This window comes from Camelus ferus, chromosome 13 (assembly GCF_009834535.1).
Source record: "Camelus ferus isolate YT-003-E chromosome 13, BCGSAC_Cfer_1.0, whole genome shotgun sequence".
Classification (NCBI taxonomy): domain Eukaryota; kingdom Metazoa; phylum Chordata; class Mammalia; order Artiodactyla; family Camelidae; genus Camelus; species Camelus ferus.
The window spans coordinates 48002356-48021423 of record NC_045708.1 but is presented as its reverse complement, the minus strand read 5'-3'; the positions used below and the strand labels follow the sequence as shown (position 1 = coordinate 48021423).

Genomic DNA, 19068 nt, shown 5'->3' with positions numbered 1-19068 from the left:
CATGTTGCCCAGGCTTCTCGCCTTTCTTTTTGCGCTCAGCCAATTCAAGGTACTGAGAAGGTCACTTGCGTTGATTTCCCTTAATAGTGGACATGGGACTAAATCCCATCTGTTTTTCACTCACTTAATGTTTTCTTGGCAGCTCTGGGCCCTACGCTGTGCTAGACCTGGGAGGTGGGGGTCACCGAGCCAAGTTCATTGCCCTGAGAGTGAGATTAAGAGGAGCTCTGGGCAGGGCTTGAACCCAGGCCTGTGCAACCCTGAAGCCCTCTGCCACGTGCACCTCCCAAGCCAAGGACCAGCCACTGAAGGGGGCTCTCGTGAGGGCACGAGGGGTTGCAGATGTGGCCGCTTTTGTGCTTGTAGATATCATGGTGGAAGAGTTTGTGGAGGGGGGGCCCCTGGACCTCTTCATGCACCGGAAAAGTGATGTCCTCACCACACCCTGGAAATTCAAAGTTGCCAAGCAGCTGGCCAGCGCCCTGAGTTACTTGGTAAGTATGTTCTGATGTCTGTGGTGGTCCCCACCAGGAACTGGAATGTCCTAGTAGGGTCGCAGGAAGGAGGCACCAGCCCAGCAGGCTGGAGGGGCCCAGGCTCTGTGCTCAAACACAGGTGTGCCTGGTGCTTATTGAAAACAGTCGTCTTGGGCTGTTCTGTGTGTGCTCATGTATGAATCCTGCTTAGAGGGAAATTTTACTTCACTGCAGTGTATGGTAAGAGCAGAGATAGTTCGATACTTGTTGAAAGAGTGAATGAAACTTATTAGCATCAACAGCAACTCCCATTTATGGAGTGCTTACCATGGTTCAGCTGTCAAGCTGTTTTACAGGCTCTAGTCAGTGTAATTCTCACGAAAGCCTGATGAGGCCTGCTCCAGTGTCTCCCTGATGAGGGAACTGGAGTAGAAGGATGTTACGAGATGTGCCCGGGTCCCACAGATCTGAGGGAGAGCTAGGCTGCCTGGGTCTGGCTGTGGCTGGGGAATGTGGAGAAAAGATCTGAGGCTTAGAAGCAGGGAGTGTGGGAAGGAGGGAAGATGGGCAGCCCCGTGGGCAGCTTTGCTGAGCTCAGCCTTTTCACTCTGCAGGAGGATAAAGACCTGGTCCACGGAAACGTGTGCACTAAAAACCTCCTCCTGGCCCGCGAGGGCATTGACAGCGAGTGCGGCCCGTTCATCAAGCTCAGTGACCCCGGCATCCCCATCACGGTGCTGTCCAGACAAGGTGTGTCTCCCCTCCCTCCGGCCTCCTCCCCCACCCCTCCACCCCACCCGGGGCAGGGTCAGGCCAGCAGTGGGAGGGCGCTGGGGCTGGGGTTCTGCCTCCTTGTAGAAAGCACACTTCTGCAGAAGGTGTCTGGTGCTCCTGCCAAGATGTCAGATGTGGGAGGGTTGGTCCCTGCCCTCAAGGTGCAGCTTGCCAGAGGCACGTCCAGTCCTTGCCATGAAGGAGCTGTGTTCCAGGTGCTGGGGCAGCACAAAGGGAGGTCGCAGGTCCGGGGCTGCTCAGAAAGCTGTCGGGAGGAGTGGGACCTGGGCCCTCCCTGTGTTCCTTTTGAAATCCACTGTAGCAGTGAGCAGTGTGAGAAGGCGCCTTAACAACTGCTGTGGCCTTGCTTCTCTTTGAATGAGGTTATCGTGAGTTGAAGGCTCCAAAGGAAAGGACAGCCTTGGGAGCTGAGACACTGAGAGCAATGCCCAGGATGTGCTCTCCCTGTAGGCCACATGTGGGACCCTGGTGTCCCCCCGGGCCTGCAATGGCCTGCAGCCTCCAGCACCGAGCACAGTGCCTGGCACTTAGAGTTTTGCTCAATTATTCAGTCAAGGGGTGGACTGAGTTTGGAAGGGAACCAGGATGAAAAGCAGGCCTCACAGATAAGCCCCAAATCATCCGTTCTTTGGAAGGGGAACGGGAAGCTTCCTTTAGTACCTGTTTGACACTTACTATCTGGCTACCACCCGACAGTCCTGAGACAGATTCAGCTCTGAATCTCAGCAAGGGTCTCCGACAGACACTGAGGACTAGCGCACAAGTAGAGAAGCTTCAGGATCCCACGAGGGGTGGCCCTAAAATGTTGTGGGCATGCAGAGGCGAGAGACATCACCCTGCGGGGGCCGAAGGTGATTCAGGGAGGCGGTGGGCTTCGCCTGGGCCTTACAGGTCAGCAGGTGGGCCTGCAGCACGGCCTGCACGTGCCTGTGCCAGGAGGAAGGACGTGAGAAGGTGGGGAAGGGGGGGCCGGGGGCCTGACCATCCCGCTTAGGGATGGCCTTTCAGCTTCTGGTGACATTGGGAGCCAGGAGGCTGCTCTGGGAGGCCACTGGGCTTGTTAAAGTCCATTTGCATTGATGTGGCAGGGGTTCCTGCTCTGATCACTGGCCTTGGTTAGTAGCCAGGTGCAAGAGAGGTGTGACTTCTTTACCTCAGTCTTCTCTTCCCTTGTTCTTTCCCAAATGAAAGAAAACCCATGTGAAAGGGATGTGACCCTGCAGGGTGACCGTGAGCACGTGAGGTTGGCCCTGCCCGCTATGCCTGTCGGCTGCTTCTCCCCTGCCATCTCCTCCGCAGGCCTTTGTCCACATGACCCTCTGTTCTCCCTCCCCAGGGTGTCGGCCTCCACCCCAGGGTGCTGTGCCATTTCTGAGGCCAGAGCTTCAGAAGACTGGCTCACACGACCCTCCTGGGGAGCTTGTGATAAACAGACCCAGCTGCGGCCCTGACCCAGACCGATGCATCTGAAGGGCCAGGGTGAGGAGCCCGGGAAACCGCCCCTTTAACAAGCTCCCCGCAGGATCAGTGCAGCCGTGCTCCACGTTTGGAAAGTGCGACTTGAAATAGCTTCTTTGTTAGCTCCTAGTTCCTGCTGCAGTGACAGTGATCCACTCCCCAGGTGGTTCCAGAAACTGATCTGTGTCCCTTGTCTTTTCCAGAGTGCATAGAACGAATCCCATGGATTGCTCCCGAGTGTGTTGAAGACTCCAAGAACCTGAGTGTGGCTGCTGACAAATGGAGCTTTGGAACCACACTCTGGGAAATCTGCTACAATGGCGAGATCCCCTTGAAAGACAAGACACTGATTGAGGTGAGCAGTTGCTTTCCAGGGTGTGAGCTGAGGACCCCTTGGACACTCATGAACGTCTCAGGAGTCATCACGAAGTCTCACATGGTGGAAGGAGTGGGCCTGAGTTTGGATTGCTCCACAGGCTTACTGGCTGTGTGATCTCACAAATGTTACTTAATTTCCTTGAGCCTTAGTTTCATCATCTGTAAAACGGGGATTAAATAATGCCAACTTTGCGGGATACACCCAGAGTGCCAGGTACACAGTACGTGCTCAGATCGCCATAGCATGATTTGAAATTTTAAATGGCTACTTTTCAGCAAAATTAGCACAAGGTGTTTATTGAGTTCCTCCTGTCCTAAGTTGAAGCTGGGGGTGCACAGTGAAACAGATGCAGGCCTTGCCATACCCTGAGGACCCTGGGCTGTGGTAGGAGAGTTAGGCTCAAAAAGCAATGATGAGGATTCCATGCAGTATCTGAAACCGTCACCCTAAGAGCCCTGCGTGTTGGTGGCGGCAGTGTCATTACCCTTGTTTTACAGGTCAGGTAACAGATGCAGGTGGCTCGAGGCCTGGGCCCCTCAGCCAGGATGCAAAGCCACGAGGCCCAACTGCTCTCGTGTTAACTTGCAGAAAGTATGGCGGCTCCAACTCCAAAAGGATAAAGTAGTAAAAATTTCAGTAAAGGACCACTGATCCCAACCCAGTGATTGGATTGTTGGGACGTGCCTTGTGTGTTTAGAGAGGCAGGCATCATTTTTAGCCAGGAGGGAGTGATCAGAGTCTAGAGGAAGGTGGCATTTCAGTTGTCCATGGGAAGCAGCTCGTGGTTTCGTTTGCCTGGAGTGTGGAGAGGAATGACAGGCAATGAGGTGGGAAGCGTGGTATGGGGTCAGACTGTGTAGAGGCCCCGAATGCCAGGCTGCAGAATTTCACCGGGGGTGATGTGGGCATTGGAGGGTTTGGGTGGAGGAGTCAGGTGCTCAGGGGCTGGCCTGCCTGGGGACGGCTCCTCTGCATGGTGGTTGGATGGACGGGCTGAGGAGAGGCCTCATGCTCTGAGGGTCTCAGTGGGGAGAGACTGAACCGGGAAGTGGCCGTGGGGACCCGGAGCGGAGAGTGCACGTGTAGGAGATGCTGAAGAGGCAGACCCTTTAGCTAGTTAACCTTTTGACAGGTAAAGATGACATGGGACTTGGGAAAGAGAAGTTAAGCTGAAACCAACAGGGAAGCCATCACATCTATAAATCTGCTATTTGGGATTTTCAGCCTGAGCTTTTGGGAGTCATTTTATTTTTAACTTCCTTGGAAACAAAACAGTATACCCTTTGCTGTCAGTCACTGTTTGTTGAGTGCCTTCTGTGTACCCTGGGCTGAGCAACATGCAGAGATGGTGTAAGGAAGGGTCTGTCCCTTTGATAAAAGAGAGCCCTGATCTCCTCCCAAGTCGGTGGGTTGGGCGGCCCTTCCACCGGGCTGCCCTGGAGGCTGGAAGGGTGAGACACTCTGATAGCGGGGGCAGCTTCTTAAATCCAGCCTAGAATGTAGTGATTCCACTTTGTTTTTTAAAGTATTAACCCCATTGGTGAGAATTTGGAAAATACAGGAAACTATTAAAAAAAAAAAAGTATTAATCACTGTATTCTGGGCACTGCGACTACTGCTTAACGCTTTAGCATGTTGCCTTCCAGTCTGTTAGTGTCTCTCTTCTTAAACAAAATTGGGATCGTGCTAGATACAGTTACACGTGCTGTACTTTTTCATTTAATGTAGTGGGTACTTCCTGTATGATTAAATAAGTCTTAAAATTTGTACTAATTTAAGGTAAGAGTTCACTGTTTGATTAAACTCTAACTAATTTTATATTTAGCATTCAGGCTGTTCTCAAATTTGTAATGTTTTATTTTTATTCTGCAAGGAATATCTTTAAACATAAATGTTTATATCTGACTTATTTCTGAGTCATTCAATAATTGGAATTAATGAGTCAAAGGGTTTGAAGAATCAGAAGATTTCTGTACATGTTGCCAAATAGCATTCCAGAAGGTTGCGTGACTTTGCTGGAATACAGCTTTCGGAACTGGGCGGTTACACTGCCTGTCTTCCTTAAATTTAGATTATTTTAGTATCAGGACTGAGGTTTCCCACAGCTGGAAAAAGGCAGTAGCATGCACACACGTTTATAAAGTCTACCTTTAAGAAGAGCTGTTGGGAATTAAATTAGGGATTGTTAGGGAGCTCCTTCTGACCTGGGGCTAAGGCTTTTGGGGGTTGGGAGGGTTCCTTTGGTTTCTTCTACATGGTTCTTTTCTTTACAGAAAGAGAGGTTCTACGAAAGCCGGTGCAGGCCAGTGACACCATCTTGTAAGGAGCTGGCTGACCTTATGACCCGCTGCATGAACTACGACCCCAACCAGAGACCGTTCTTCCGAGCCATCATGAGAGACATCAACAAGCTGGAGGAGCAGAGTAAGTCTCCGCTCATGCTGCCCCGCCCCGAGCAGCCCGAGCCGGGAGCCCGCGAGGGCCACTCCCTGCCTTTCACATGTTTTCTCTTCTCTTCTGTTAGATCCAGACATCGTATCAGAAAAAAAGCCAGCAACCGAAGTGGATCCCACACATTTTGAAAAGCGGTTCTTAAAGAGGATCCGTGACTTGGGAGAGGCAAGTTTCATTCGAGTCCCTGCTGGCCTTTCACCTCTCTGGACATCCAGAGCTGCTCTCTGTTCTCTCATTTCTGGTCCAAGTTGATCAGAGAAAGCCTCTTCCTGTGTTTTCTTTGGACCAATGACATCACAGGGGATTGTGTGTGTCTCCACCTGACGCTCACACGGTGACGGCGTGCATTGTACCTGTCTCCATGCACACAGGACATCGTCAGCCCCTCCAGAGACTCGGTTTTTCTCTAAGGGCCGGAAGAGAATAGAAAGGGGGAGATTTGGGGACATCTATACCTATCTCTGACTTTTCTGGGAATGTATATCCCGTGGGGTTGCTTAAATGAGGGATGGGTTTCCTACATAAAACACCAAAATAGAAGGGTAGCTTTCCCTTTGGACTTGGAATGGCAGTTTTCTAACAGGAAATGTGGCTAGAAGAGCTACTGGGATTGGCATCTTCATAGGTTGTCATTAAGTAAACAAAGATTTTGTCCCACCTGGAGTACCCGTCGTACCAAGGCCATGTGCTGAGCACCTACAGCTCAGCGTTTTTGCCTCCTCAGCCCCCCTAGGGGTTCATCACCACTGTGTGCACTGAGCACCTCTGGTGCCCGCGCGGACGCCTGGGTGACTGGGCCCGTGTCGCTCTCAAGTAGCTTAGCTGGGATCGGACCCACGTCTTCTAAAGACACCTCACACCATGCTCTTCGCAGCTACGTTGTGGGGCTTCCCCTGGAGCCTGGGCCCAGGGCTGTCCTGCGTGTCCAGAAGTAACCTTCACTGCTGCTTGGGTTACACTTTCACGGAAGCTGGGATTGACATCACTTGATACTTTTGTCACAGCTTAGTAGTAGAAGGGGTGGCAGGTGAGCCGAGGGAGGAAGGACTGTGACCAGGCTGTGTCGGCCTTCAGGGGAGCGGCCCGAGGAGCACGCCTCGTCTCGGAAGTGTGTCCCTGCGGCGCAGGCTGGGGCTGCCCTGATCAAGCACGTGCGTCTTTCCCTCCAGGGCCACTTCGGGAAGGTTGAGCTCTGCAGATACGACCCCGAGGGGGACAATACAGGGGAGCAGGTGGCTGTCAAATCTCTGAAGCCTGAGAGTGGAGGGAACCACATAGCTGATCTGAAGAAGGAAATCGAAATCTTAAGAAACCTTTATCACGAGAACATTGTGAAGTACAAAGGCATCTGCACCGAGGACGGTACGTTGTGCACAGGCGGGCTGGTTTAGAGATGGAGTGACTGCCTGGGGTCTTGAAGGCCGGTGCTGAGCAGGCAGTACCCTCGCCTTCTCTGGGCCGCCTGAACAAGCTAGCTGAGGGCCCCCAGGGGCCTTGGCTTCGGAGGCATACGCGCTATCAAATCCCTCAGCAGAGCTTCCAGGAAAGGGGATGATTCCAGCATTGCCTCTCCCGGCTGCTCCCACACCCACGCTGGGGACTGGACTTCGCCTGTCCTGAGACCCGCACAGTCGGGCCCTGAGGCCAGGTGAAGCTGACCCCCCCACCCCCCGCTCCTCCCCTTGCCCTGCTCTCCTGCTCCAGCACGAGCCGGGGTATTTCGTTTCCTAGTTGTCTAAATCAAGGTGGCAAGTAGTACTTACTGAGAAGTGTATCTTTTACAAGCCGGTCCGATAGTTGGGGATTGTACTTTAAAATTGGTAGTGAAATGACGTGGCTCATAATTTTAAAAAATCATTTGCCTAGCGGTTTGCAGAACACGGAGTTGTCTCAGTGCATGCTGGCGGCCCTGGGGTGGGCGCACAAGCGTAAGGATCCTGAGGCTCTGGGGCCTGAGAGGTCCGGGGACCTGCCTGTGGTGCAGTGGCAAAGCTGAAGTCAGTTCAGGTCCCATGACTCCGGATCGTGTGCCCTTTACTCTCACACAGTTCCGTCATCTGGCAGCCTCGTACTGATGGGTGTTGTTTTTCCCTGAACAGGAGGAAATGGTATTAAGCTCATCATGGAATTTCTGCCTTCGGGAAGCCTTAAGGAATATCTTCCAAAGAACAAGAACAAAATTAACCTCAAACAGCAGTTAAAATATGCTGTTCAGATTTGCAAGGTAAAAAGAAAAAAGAGACAGCACAGTAAAGGTGAAACAACTCCGGCACTCTGTCCTGGGTGAGGGGTTTGCAACTAGGCTGCAAGCAGGAACCTTTCCAGTAATTGTGCTGCGTTTGTCTTGCTCTACGTGATTTGCGTGAAAGGATTAGTCTCTATTAAGAAAGGGAACTGATTTGTTAATACGGCTACTTTAATGTGTATTTCTTTAAATTAGGTGGTCTTACTATTTTTGCATAAAAGTAAAAATCAAAAAAAAAAAAATTCAGTGATACGTGAACGAAATGACATTTGTATTTTTTTGTTATGAAATGATAGCTACAAAACCCAGCCTGGGCTGGTTGCAGCAGCGCGCTCTCCCTTACTTCTCTTCCTCAGGGGATGGACTACCTGGGTTCTCGGCAGTACGTTCACCGGGACTTGGCAGCAAGAAATGTCCTTGTTGAGAGTGAACACCAAGTGAAAATTGGAGACTTCGGTCTGACCAAAGCAATTGAAACTGATAAGGAGTATTACACAGTCAAGGACGACCGGGACAGCCCTGTGTTCTGGTAACTGAATCAAACGGATTTCATCAGCACTTCGTAGGGTTTCCACTGTTGTGACAGGCCCTTTCCTAGCTATGTTAATGTCTCTTACTAGTCAAGATTAGAAAGACTTAGGATTTTTGGAATTTACTCCTTACACAAATAGGTATCAAGGTCCTAGCCTGTGCCAAGTACTAGAGACGTGGCGGTGAACAAGACGGCTGAGTCAAGGATTTACTGGGGGAGGCAGCCACTTCTGTGATCCCGTAACTGTAGAAGGGTTCAGGCTTGGTTTTCTGGAAGTTCTGTTAAGATAAGGCCTTAAAGGATTCCTGGGGGTTAGTAAAGATGGTGAGGAGGCGGCACGTGTGACAGCAAGAATGGGACAGAGCAGGGGCTGTCCCAAGAACTGAAATCAGCCTCGTGTGGCCGCATCGTGAAGGGAGGTCTCGGGCGTTGCCGAGTCACAGAGCGAGGGCTCTGTCCCAAGAGCTTTGGGATGCTGTTGGGGGATTAAGGGCAGGGACTTCTGTTTAACAAGACCACTGGAAAGGAGAGGAGCAAGATAGGAGTCCAGTTCGGCCAGAGCCAGTGAGGGTAGGACCTTGGACAGTGATAATGGTGTTTAGGAGAACGGCTATGGAGGTGCCTCAATTTCTGGCTCAGGCAATTGGATGTCATTCACCAAAACAGCTGACTTTGGAAGAGGACTGAACAGTGAGGTCACTGCTGCTTCCTCCCCATGGAGGAATGAGAGCACGGGCTTGTCTTACTGGTATTTGGGGGCAGGTATGTGCTACGGGGGGCCCAGAGTGGGTACTGAACTGTGTGTCAGGTGTGCCCCACAGCAGCCCACAGGTGACGAACACACAACACTCTCACATGTCTTAGAATATTAAATTCTAAGAAACACCAGAGAGCTGATGTTCCTGAGTTACTCTGTCATGTTTTTTGGAATATGCTTTCCAGGAAGTGAAGTTTTATGGTCTGCTTTCTTTCAGGTATGCTCCAGAATGTTTAATTCAGTGTAAATTTTATATCGCCTCTGATGTCTGGTCTTTTGGAGTGACTCTGCACGAGCTGCTTACTTACTGTGATTCAGATTCCAGTCCCATGGCAGTAAGTCTTACTTGTCTGTCGTTACAATCTGGCACCCAATGAAAATGTGTCCATCCCTCCGCTTTGTAAGTGGTATTCTTAAGTGGGGCCCAATCAGTGTGTTCAAATGGAAAGGTAAAATTTCTAGAATTATATTGGAAATTAAATGAAAGTCCAAGACACTTTTCCTTAATATATGTGTAAAGTAAAGTATTCTGTTTGGTTTTATTTTTACCTAGTTGTTCCTGAAAATGATAGGCCCAACTCATGGCCAGATGACGGTAACAAGACTTGTGAATACATTAAAAGAAGGAAAACGTTTGCCTTGTCCACCTAACTGTCCAGAAGAGGTATTTATGGGCCATTTCACAGTAATAAAACTCAACTTTTTTTTTTTTTTAATGTTTTCACCACTTGGTTATCCAGCATTGGACTGGAGTGGGGGAGCAGGAAGTGGTAGAATACTTCAAGATAGTTTTCTGAAGCTGAATTTCAGATAAGAAATCTGGGAAATCATGACAGCCACCAGTTATATGTAAAGCAAGGGATTCCCTTCAAAAGTAGGCGCACCTCAGTGAGCGCCCTAAGGAGCACGTTTTGTTGTAGCCGTACCGTGACAGACACACAGAGGTGCGTGTGTGTGTGTGTTTCATCTCACTTCTCCACAGCATTTCTCCGTGAATTGAGCCTTTAAGACTAACTAACTTTAGACTATTTATTAAACAGCCAGTGAGGAGATTTGAGTCTAAACTGAGCTATCACGTCATTATCTGGATTTTTCTGAAGGTCAATTAACTTACGAGCTTCCCAAATATGAAAATATTATTTATGAACTATGGTTGTCACATTTTCTATATTTTAAATTACTCAAATACTCTTGTTTTCTAGTCTTACTCATTAAGGAAAATCATTTACATTTCCAAAATTATTTTCTTGATCTTTCTATAATTATTTTTTAAAAAGTTTCCAAATGTAACATGTTTACAGTTGTTTTTTTCTTTCTACAGGTTTATCAACTCATGAGAAAATGCTGGGAATTCCAACCATCTAATCGGACAACCTTTCAAAACCTTATTGAAGGATTTGAAGCACTTTTAAAATAAGCAGCATGAATAACATTTAAATTCTACTCTGTACAAGTTCTCTCCCCAGCCAATAGCCAAGCCATTTTTTAAAAATTTGTTTTTAATGGACAAAGTTTGTATTCTGTCTAAAATGATACTTGGGTACGTATCCATGTGTAAGGCACACTGTAGTGCTTAATATGCGTAAGTACTTCCTTTAAATTTGGCACCAGTAAAACACTGACAAATAATAACCACCCAAATATTAGAAAGCACTTAAGCACTCCTCCTTTTGGGAAGAATACACCACTAACCAGACGAAACAATTTACTTACCATCACCCTTGAGTACCAGAGTAGGATTTTCCAAAATAAGAGGAGCTTGACAGTCCTCTCAACCTAATTTCTGTTTGTTAGCTGCCGGTTTATCTGAAACACTTTTTTGGCACATAAAGATTGATGGACTTAGCCGACACTCGAAACATGCCCTCAAATTTCAGCATCTACAGTGACAGACAAAGCATTCTTGAAATACTAGGTATCAGTTAGTATACTCTTGTTTCTCTACAAAGATGAGTGTATTCCTGTCAACAGTAGGACATAAACTGAGTTGTTTCTGCAATGGCTTAGCCCCTGTCCCCTTGGGTGACCAGTGGTACCTATTTTAGAAACCGGTCACAGCCAGGGGGACAGGTATGGAATACTTTGCTGCATGATGTTAATTCTCGAGAACTAAGCCTGTGCCAGTGCTTTCCTAAACATACACCTTTAGTCAGGATTGACTCCAAGAACCTGGATGCTCTTACACATGCTTTTCAGAAATGTCCAGGTAATGTACATTCTTTTATAACTCTACCACTTCGGGGCAAGCTGTTCCAGCATTGATTTCGGATACTGAATGTCAGAATATATATACCACGTACGTTGCACTGTTCTTAGAGTGTTTCAGTACTTACCATCCCTCTGCAAGAGTTGATCACTATTTTGACTGCCACCTTACGTTGTAAAACTTGAAAGACCGACCCCTCTGGAAGCACTATGGACTTCAGGATCCACTAGACGGTTGCCGGTTTGCTTGGAGGTAGCTGGGTAATCAAAAATGTAAAATCTCTGATTCAATGTGAACCATACGATCTTTTTTGACCAAGAGTCTGCATCAATGCTGTGTAGCATTTCTTTTGGTATCATTACTTTTCCCCTTTTGAGCTTGAAAGAGGTCTGTATTGATTCAATGGCAACAATAAACTTGAACTTGCCATTTAAATCTTTCCAATAACCCTACATCACCAAGGTCTCTCTCTGTGTCAAACCTGTGGCCACTCTATATGCACTTTGTTTACTCTTTATACAAATAAATATACTAGACACTTCACATGCATATGCCTTTTAATATTAAGATCCATTTTTCAAAGCATTTCAAACAGTTTGTTTACATAGAAAAATAACAGTATAGACTATGGCTGGGGGATGGGGGTAATGGTCCTTATTACTGACACCACTTAATTTGTACTTATCTGTCTTTCAGTTCTTCCAACCTCTTCCTGCTTCCCTTTCTTCTATTTGTACTGTTGTAGAGGTGTGGCAAAGCATTGGAGAGGCTAATGCAACAGGAAAAAGGGAAGAAGTGCAGAGCATGGAGAAGCCATTATTGAGCTGCTGAGTCAGAATTGACTGATGCCTGTCCTGATCAGTTATTTATGGGTAGTATACTTATTAGAAATGCTCTTAACTTCCTAGCTGTCATTGCCAATAGAAGTTAATATATGCAATAAATTAGACCAAGTAAAACTCTTCACAAATCATACCATATGTACCAGTTTTTAACTCCATAATTAAAACAGGAGAGATACTTTCTATCATAATTACAAGATATTTAATGATCTGATTTCAAAAAGACTCTGATCATTGAGATTGCCTAAACTCCACATCATCAATTACAGTCTCGTAACAAGGAACAAACTTACAAATGTCTAGACGGCAAAAGGGTTTCTCATGCATTTAATACCAAGCTCTTTAGGAAATGGTGATGTCAAAAGTTATATGCAATAGTAAATTGGGTTAAATAGCTGATAATTTTTCAGCCTAATACACTGCAAAAGAACAAGAGACAAAGCAGAGAATGAAGTACAGCTTATTTCCTCAAAATGGTTATTAATACTGTTCCTTCCATAAGACTTCCGGAAGGGCAGAATTGCTGCTTTACTGTATTGTGGAACTAGGGCATTTGATGACCAAAATATACCCTGTTCTAGTAATCAGATCATCACTAGTCTGTGCTGTGAAGTATGACACAGAAACCTATGTTCCTTGCCACTTACAAATCTGTTGCAAAAGTTAAAGGTCTTTTGTAGGTGAAGTAAAGGATTAGAGAATTAATGGTATTATATCAGGAGTCATTGAACTTTATAAAGGGCCAAATAATTTTTAAGTCAGTTTTTTCCCCTCTAACATTTAAAAATGTAAGCATCATTCTTAGCTTGCAGGCAGTACAAAAACAGGTGGAGGACTCAAATTTGACTGCAGGGGGTTAGTTGTTTGACAACCCCTGAAATTAGATCAAAGCTACTTTTCTTAAAATGTCTTGTTTCTTAGAAAAGGTATAAATGGTAAATAACAAGTAAAGCATCTGTAGTAGTGTATATCTTGGATATCACTATCACCGTGTTTCACTTTAATTTTGCATGACTTGTACAGCGCTAATAATTTTGTCTGCATGTAGAGCATCTTTATAACATTACTATCACAGTATTTTGTACTTGCGCTCTTGTAGTTCTAGGGAAAGTAAACTGAAATGTACAATGGCTTATTGAGAACTCATTCTAAGGCTCGGGAAATAAGAACATTTCCCATTTATTGCTTCAAACTTTAATATATGGTGTCAAAATTATTCCCACTCCTAAAAGAGGAATATTGGAACATATATTAATTTCTCCAATGGACTGTGTAAGTTAATATCAGATTAAGATACATCTAATGCTAGTGGAAAATGTCCTCAATTGATGTCTCTTCTTATTGCTACTTATTTTTTTTTTAATTTGGCAATTCTGCCTGCTGCACAGCAGAGTTCCTTGTGGGAAGTTTTTAACCCGTATTTAAAGGATATGGCTAGTCTGAATGTAGTTAAGGCAGCGATGAACAGCAGAGATACTGCAAAGAACCCTAGGAGGTTTTAAGGAGAGAACTTAACTCAGTACACTCGCTTCTTTTTTAAGTAGGTTTCCATGTAATGTGCTCCTGTGCCCTGAGAATGCTGGTCAACAAATTCCAACGAACCGCCTTCTGGGGCAGAGATAAGATACGACGAGCCACGCTTTTCATTTCTTAAAGATGACACCTGTTAGAAAAAGAAATCATAACTAATGCTAAAATCTAAATTAAAATTCGTTTATTTGTTAAAGAGGTATTATATAAGAGAAGCAATTCTACTTGCGATTTGGTGTAAAAACAGAATAGCAGGATAAATAACAAAGCTATTCAAAAAATTACACAAAAATTTCTGTATCAAAATCACTTGTGGACCTTCCTCTTTCCACCACTCCCTACATTTTAGGGAAAGAAAAAAAGTGACATTTTAGTTGCTTCTGCCGTTTGTACCTAGTTAAATCCCACTGAATTGGAATAGCAACACAGAATACCAGTACTCTTCTGAGAAAGGACAGTGGGCTAAGGAATTGAACTGCATGTCAGATTACATGTTAAGTTCATCTAGTGATAAAAGACATGGCAAGAGAATAAACTAGTAGGTGCAGAAACCAGCAAATGATGTCAAGAATAATACAATGATACATTCTAGAGAGCAACGTGAACTCTAACTTTAGTCTAATATAATCACCTGGAAAGCTTGTTAAAAAGCAAGTTTCCAGGCTGTATGTCAGATATTCTAATTCAGAAGTGTTTATGATAAGGGCCAAAATGTTCTTCACAAGTAGTCAGTTACCACTACAATAAATCAGATTGTAGCACAACCTCCTGACCACCTAAAATCCTTCTTAGTTTTAGGTTTCACAATACTATGTGTGACAAGCTTACTGAAGCAGAATTCTGTAACTTAATATACAAGAATGTAGAAGTGACTCATAAGGAAAGCTTCCAGCATTGCAGAAGAGCCTTCTCGTATTACAATTAAAATTACAATTGAAGTTGAACCCCATTTTAAGTTGGTTAAAAACAAAGGGGACAGATGATGAATCTATCCTTGTAGATAAAGCAATTCTCAATTATTCATGTTAAGGATAAGGAGGAGACAATCAAGATGCTGACCAAGTTGACTCCAGAGTTCCCCTCCTCCCAGGGACGTGCCAAATGTACAGATACATACAAAGCAATTGCCTCTAAAAGAGGTCCAGAAACTAGCTGAGCAGCTCCTATACACTGGACAAATGAGAAAATACCCACATCAAAATATGGTAAGAAAGGCTAAGATACAATCCCCATAAACAGCATAGTACCATACATCAGAAGGGAACTCCCAGCACTGCGGGGTGAAGGGTTTGGACCCTACATCCAGTATCCCAACTTTTAAGGCTCCCAAAACACCTACCTCTGAAAGCCAACAGAGCTTGTATTCATGAGAGCCAGAAGACTGTAGAAAATAAGCATTCTTTGGGGCACACAGCACTCATGGGACTATCCCCTCAGGGCAGGCAAAAATCACCCATCTCTCAGTCTTCCCCTGAAAGAGGTGTTTATCTGCATGCTTCAAAATCTGCTGCCCGAGAGCCAGGTGCAAGGGCAAGTGCAATCTTCCTCAGACTGGGGAAGCTGCAGGACGCCTCTCCCACCTTCTTCCAGCCCTGTCTAATCACTAGTATCTACCTGGAGGGCCTTGCAGGGATGTGTCTATGCCATGCCTCTTAAGTCTGACACCCAAGGAATGGTCTGTGGATCGCGTAGCTCTGATAGCCAGTGGGGCCTGCATTCAAGAATTCCACAGGACTATAGCAAACAAAAAATTCTTAATGAGTGCAGGAGCACTCCTCCCAACCGCCTAGTGACTATACACCTGTGCTCAGCACAGAGGGAGCAGGCAAAAATGCCCATTTTTAACTTGGAAGGGGCTTAATACATACTTTCCCAGCTGCTGCCTGAGGGTCCAGAGTAATCAGTCTGCATCTAGGTGCTAACTGCAGACTCCCCCACCCCCCATCCTGTGCCTTTGGATACTCAGGTGGAACACACTCAACTACTGGAAGCTACTAAGAGCCAAAAAGGAGGCTCAGGCTATTACAAACGATTGAGAATAACAAAGCTTAGACCGGGCTGAATGACAAGGTCCATCATCTACCGAGACTATTTGTTCAAGACTGGGAGAAGTCGCTGTTTTATCAAATGCATAAGACACCAATAAAGGAAATGAAGCAAAAAGATACGTTCCAAACAAAAGGACAAGGTAAATATCCAGAACAGATCTTAATGAAACAAATATTAAGTGACTTCCCTGAGAGAGAGTTCAATGTAATAGTCAAAAAGATGCTCACCAAGGTCAGGAGAGCAAGCATGAACAAAGAATTTCAATTGAAATAGAAAATATTAAAAATTAACAGATAGAAATCACAAAACTGAGGGATGTAAGTGAACTGAAAATTTAGAAGGGTCCAACAGCAGACTAGATCAACCAGAAGAAAGGATCAGCAAACTCAAAGGTAAGTCGATGAAATTCATCCCATCAGAGTTGCATAAAGGAAAAATAGAAAGAGTGAAGACAGCTTAAGGGACCTATGGGACACCATCAAATTGATCAATACACACATTATAAAGATCCCAGAAGGAAAAGAGAAAGGGGCAGAAAACCTTTTCAAAGAATTAATGGCTGAAAACTTTCCTAATCTGAGGGAAAAAGCAGACATCCAATCCAGAAAAAGCCCAGAGAGTACCAAACAGGATGAATCCAAGAGATCCACAATGAGACAAGTTATATTCAAAGTGCTGAAAGGAAAAAAAAAAAAATTGCCTACTAAGAATATTCTACCTGGCAAAGCTGTCCTTCAGAACTGAAAACGTTTTCCAGACAAAAACTGAAGGAGTTTATCACTAGCCCAGCCTTATATAAAATGTTAAAGGCAGTTCTTCACACTGACATGGAAGGATGCTAATGAGTAACAGGAAAACATGTAAAAGTATAAAACCACCAGTAAAGATAAGTATATACTTAAATTCAGAAAACTCTAATAATGCTGATAAATCAATAATTCTAGTATGAAGGTCAAAAGACAAAAGTAAAAAAAATAATTATACAATCATTTGTAAATGAATATGCAATGTAAAAAGATGCAAATTGTGAGATCAAAGCAATGTGGAGGTTTGAGAGAGCTGTATGCATTTGAAGTTAATCAGCTTAACACAGACTATTATATATATAAGAAGCTTTATGTAAGCCCCATATTATCTACAAAGGAAAAGCCTTGAGTAGATATATAAGAGAAAAGAATTTAAGCATACAACTATAGAAAACTATCAAATCACAAAGACACAAGAGGGGAAGGAAGGAACAGAGGAATAACAAAACAACCAGAAAACAGTGAACAAAATAGCAATAATAAGTCCACAACTACATTACTTTAACCCACACCTACAATCAACTAATCTACATCAAGGAGGCAGGAATATACAATGGAGAAAAGACAGTCTCTTCAATAAGTTGTGCTAGGAAAAGTGGACAGCCACACATGAAACAATGAGATTAGAACATTCTCACAAACAAAAATAAACTCAAAATGGATCAGAGACCTACACATAAGAATGGAAACCATAAAACTCCTAAAAGAGAACATAGACAAAAATACCCTGACATAAATCAGCACTATTTTCTTGGATCAGTCTCCTAAGGCAAAAAATAAAAGCAAAAATAAACAAATGGGGCCTAATTAAACCTAAAAGCTTTCACACAGTAAAGAAAACCATAGACAAAATGAACAGCCTACTGAATGGGAGGAACTATTTGTGAGCGATGCGACTGACAAGAGTTTAATATTCAAAATATACAAACAGCTCATACAACTCGATATCAAAACAACCCAATCAAAAAAAAAAAAAAAAAAAAAAAGGCAGTGACCTGATCAGACATTTTTCTGAAAAGACATACATATGGCTACCAGGCACATGAGAAGATGCTCAACATTGCTAATCATTGGAAATGCAAATCAAAACCACAATGAGCTCTCATTTCACAATGGTCAGAATGGCTATCATCAAAAAGTCTACAAATAACAAATGGTGGAGAGGATGTAGAGAAAAGGTAACCCTTGTACACCGTTGGTAGGAATGTACATTGGTGGAGCTACTCTGGAAAACGGTATGGGGATTCCTCAAAAAACTAAAAAAGAACTACCACACAATTTAGCAATTTCACTCTTGGATATATACTGGGGGAAAAAATCACCAATTCAAAAAGTTACATACGCCCCATTGTTCATCTCAGCATTATTTATAATAATAGCCAAGATATGGAAGCAACCCAAGTGCCCGTCAACAGATGATTAGATTAATAAGATGGGTTTTATTCATACACAATGGAATATCAGCCATAAAAATAATGAAATGCTGCCATTTGCAGCAACAGGGATGGACCTAGAGACTACCATGATTAATGAAATGAGAATGACAAATACTGCAAATCACTTATAAGTGGAATCTACAAAATAATACAAATGAATGTACATGCAACACACAGACTAACAGATACAGAAAACAAACTGTGGTTACCAAAGGGGATAGAGAAGGGGGGAGGTACAGGATTAGGGGTATGGGATTAACAGATACAAACCACTATGTATAAAATAGATAAGTAACAAGGATATACTGTGTAGCACAGGGAATTACAGCCATTATCTTGTAAAAGCCTGTAATGGAGTCTAATCTGCAAAAATACTGAATCACAATGCTGTACACCTAAAACTAACATAATATTGTAAGTCAACTATACTTCATTTAAAAAGAAATTTAAAAATAACTTTGATTAAATTTAAATTTTGTCTATGTCTAAAGACAGAGTGGCTGAATGGATAAAATCAAAACCAAACTATATGTTGACTAAAAGACTCTCACCTAGTTTAAAGGACACACATAGACTGAAAGTAGAGGGATGAAAAAAGATATTCTATACAAACGAAAACCAAAAGAAAGCAAGATTAGCTATACTTAGACAAAATAAACTAAGTCAAAAAATGTAATGAGACAAAGAAGGTCATTATAAAACATCAATTAATCAAAAGGATAGAATAGTTGTAAATATGAACCAAAATGGGAGCACCTAAATACATAAAGCAAATATTAATTGGGAAGAGAGAAAAAGACAATAATACAGTATCAGGAGACTTCACTTTCAACAATGGATCATTTGGGCAGAAAATCAGTAAGGAAGCATTGGACTTAAACTACATGTTCAAGAAGATGGACCTCAAAGACAAAACATTTCATCCAAAAGCAACTGAGTACACATTCTTCTCAGGTGCACATGGAATATTCTCCAGGATAGATCATATGTTAGGCCACAAGTCCTAATAAAGTTAAGAAGATTGAAATCATATCTAGCATATTTTCCAACCACAATTGTATGAAACTAGAAATCAATTACAAGAAAACTGGAAAACTCACAAA

General features: G+C 44.1%; 2 protein-coding genes across 6 annotated transcripts in view; one reads left to right on the top strand and one right to left on the bottom strand.

Annotated features, from left to right (window-relative positions):
* Positions 1 to 11845, top strand: part of JAK1 (Janus kinase 1) — a 211019-nt gene extending 199174 nt beyond the window's left edge. For both annotated transcript variants that reach the window (XM_032494480.1, XM_032494479.1), the window contains 11 exons: positions 367 to 494; positions 1091 to 1226; positions 2933 to 3084; positions 5382 to 5532; positions 5633 to 5727; positions 6732 to 6924; positions 7662 to 7786; positions 8164 to 8336; positions 9314 to 9431; positions 9650 to 9760; positions 10418 to 11845. In XM_032494480.1, the coding sequence (XP_032350371.1) occupies positions 367 to 494; positions 1091 to 1226; positions 2933 to 3084; positions 5382 to 5532; positions 5633 to 5727; positions 6732 to 6924; positions 7662 to 7786; positions 8164 to 8336; positions 9314 to 9431; positions 9650 to 9760; positions 10418 to 10513 (1478 nt within the window). In that variant the 3' untranslated portion in view covers positions 10514 to 11845. The remainder of the gene's footprint in view (positions 1 to 366; positions 495 to 1090; positions 1227 to 2932; positions 3085 to 5381; positions 5533 to 5632; positions 5728 to 6731; positions 6925 to 7661; positions 7787 to 8163; positions 8337 to 9313; positions 9432 to 9649; positions 9761 to 10417) is intronic.
* Positions 11842 to 19068, bottom strand: part of RAVER2 (ribonucleoprotein, PTB binding 2) — a 98108-nt gene continuing 90881 nt past the window's right edge. For all 4 annotated transcript variants that reach the window (XM_032494482.1, XM_032494484.1, XM_032494483.1 and 1 more), the window contains exon 12: positions 11842 to 13807. In XM_032494482.1, coding sequence (XP_032350373.1) covers positions 13661 to 13807 — 147 coding nt within the window. In that variant the 3' untranslated portion in view covers positions 11842 to 13660. The remainder of the gene's footprint in view (positions 13808 to 19068) is intronic.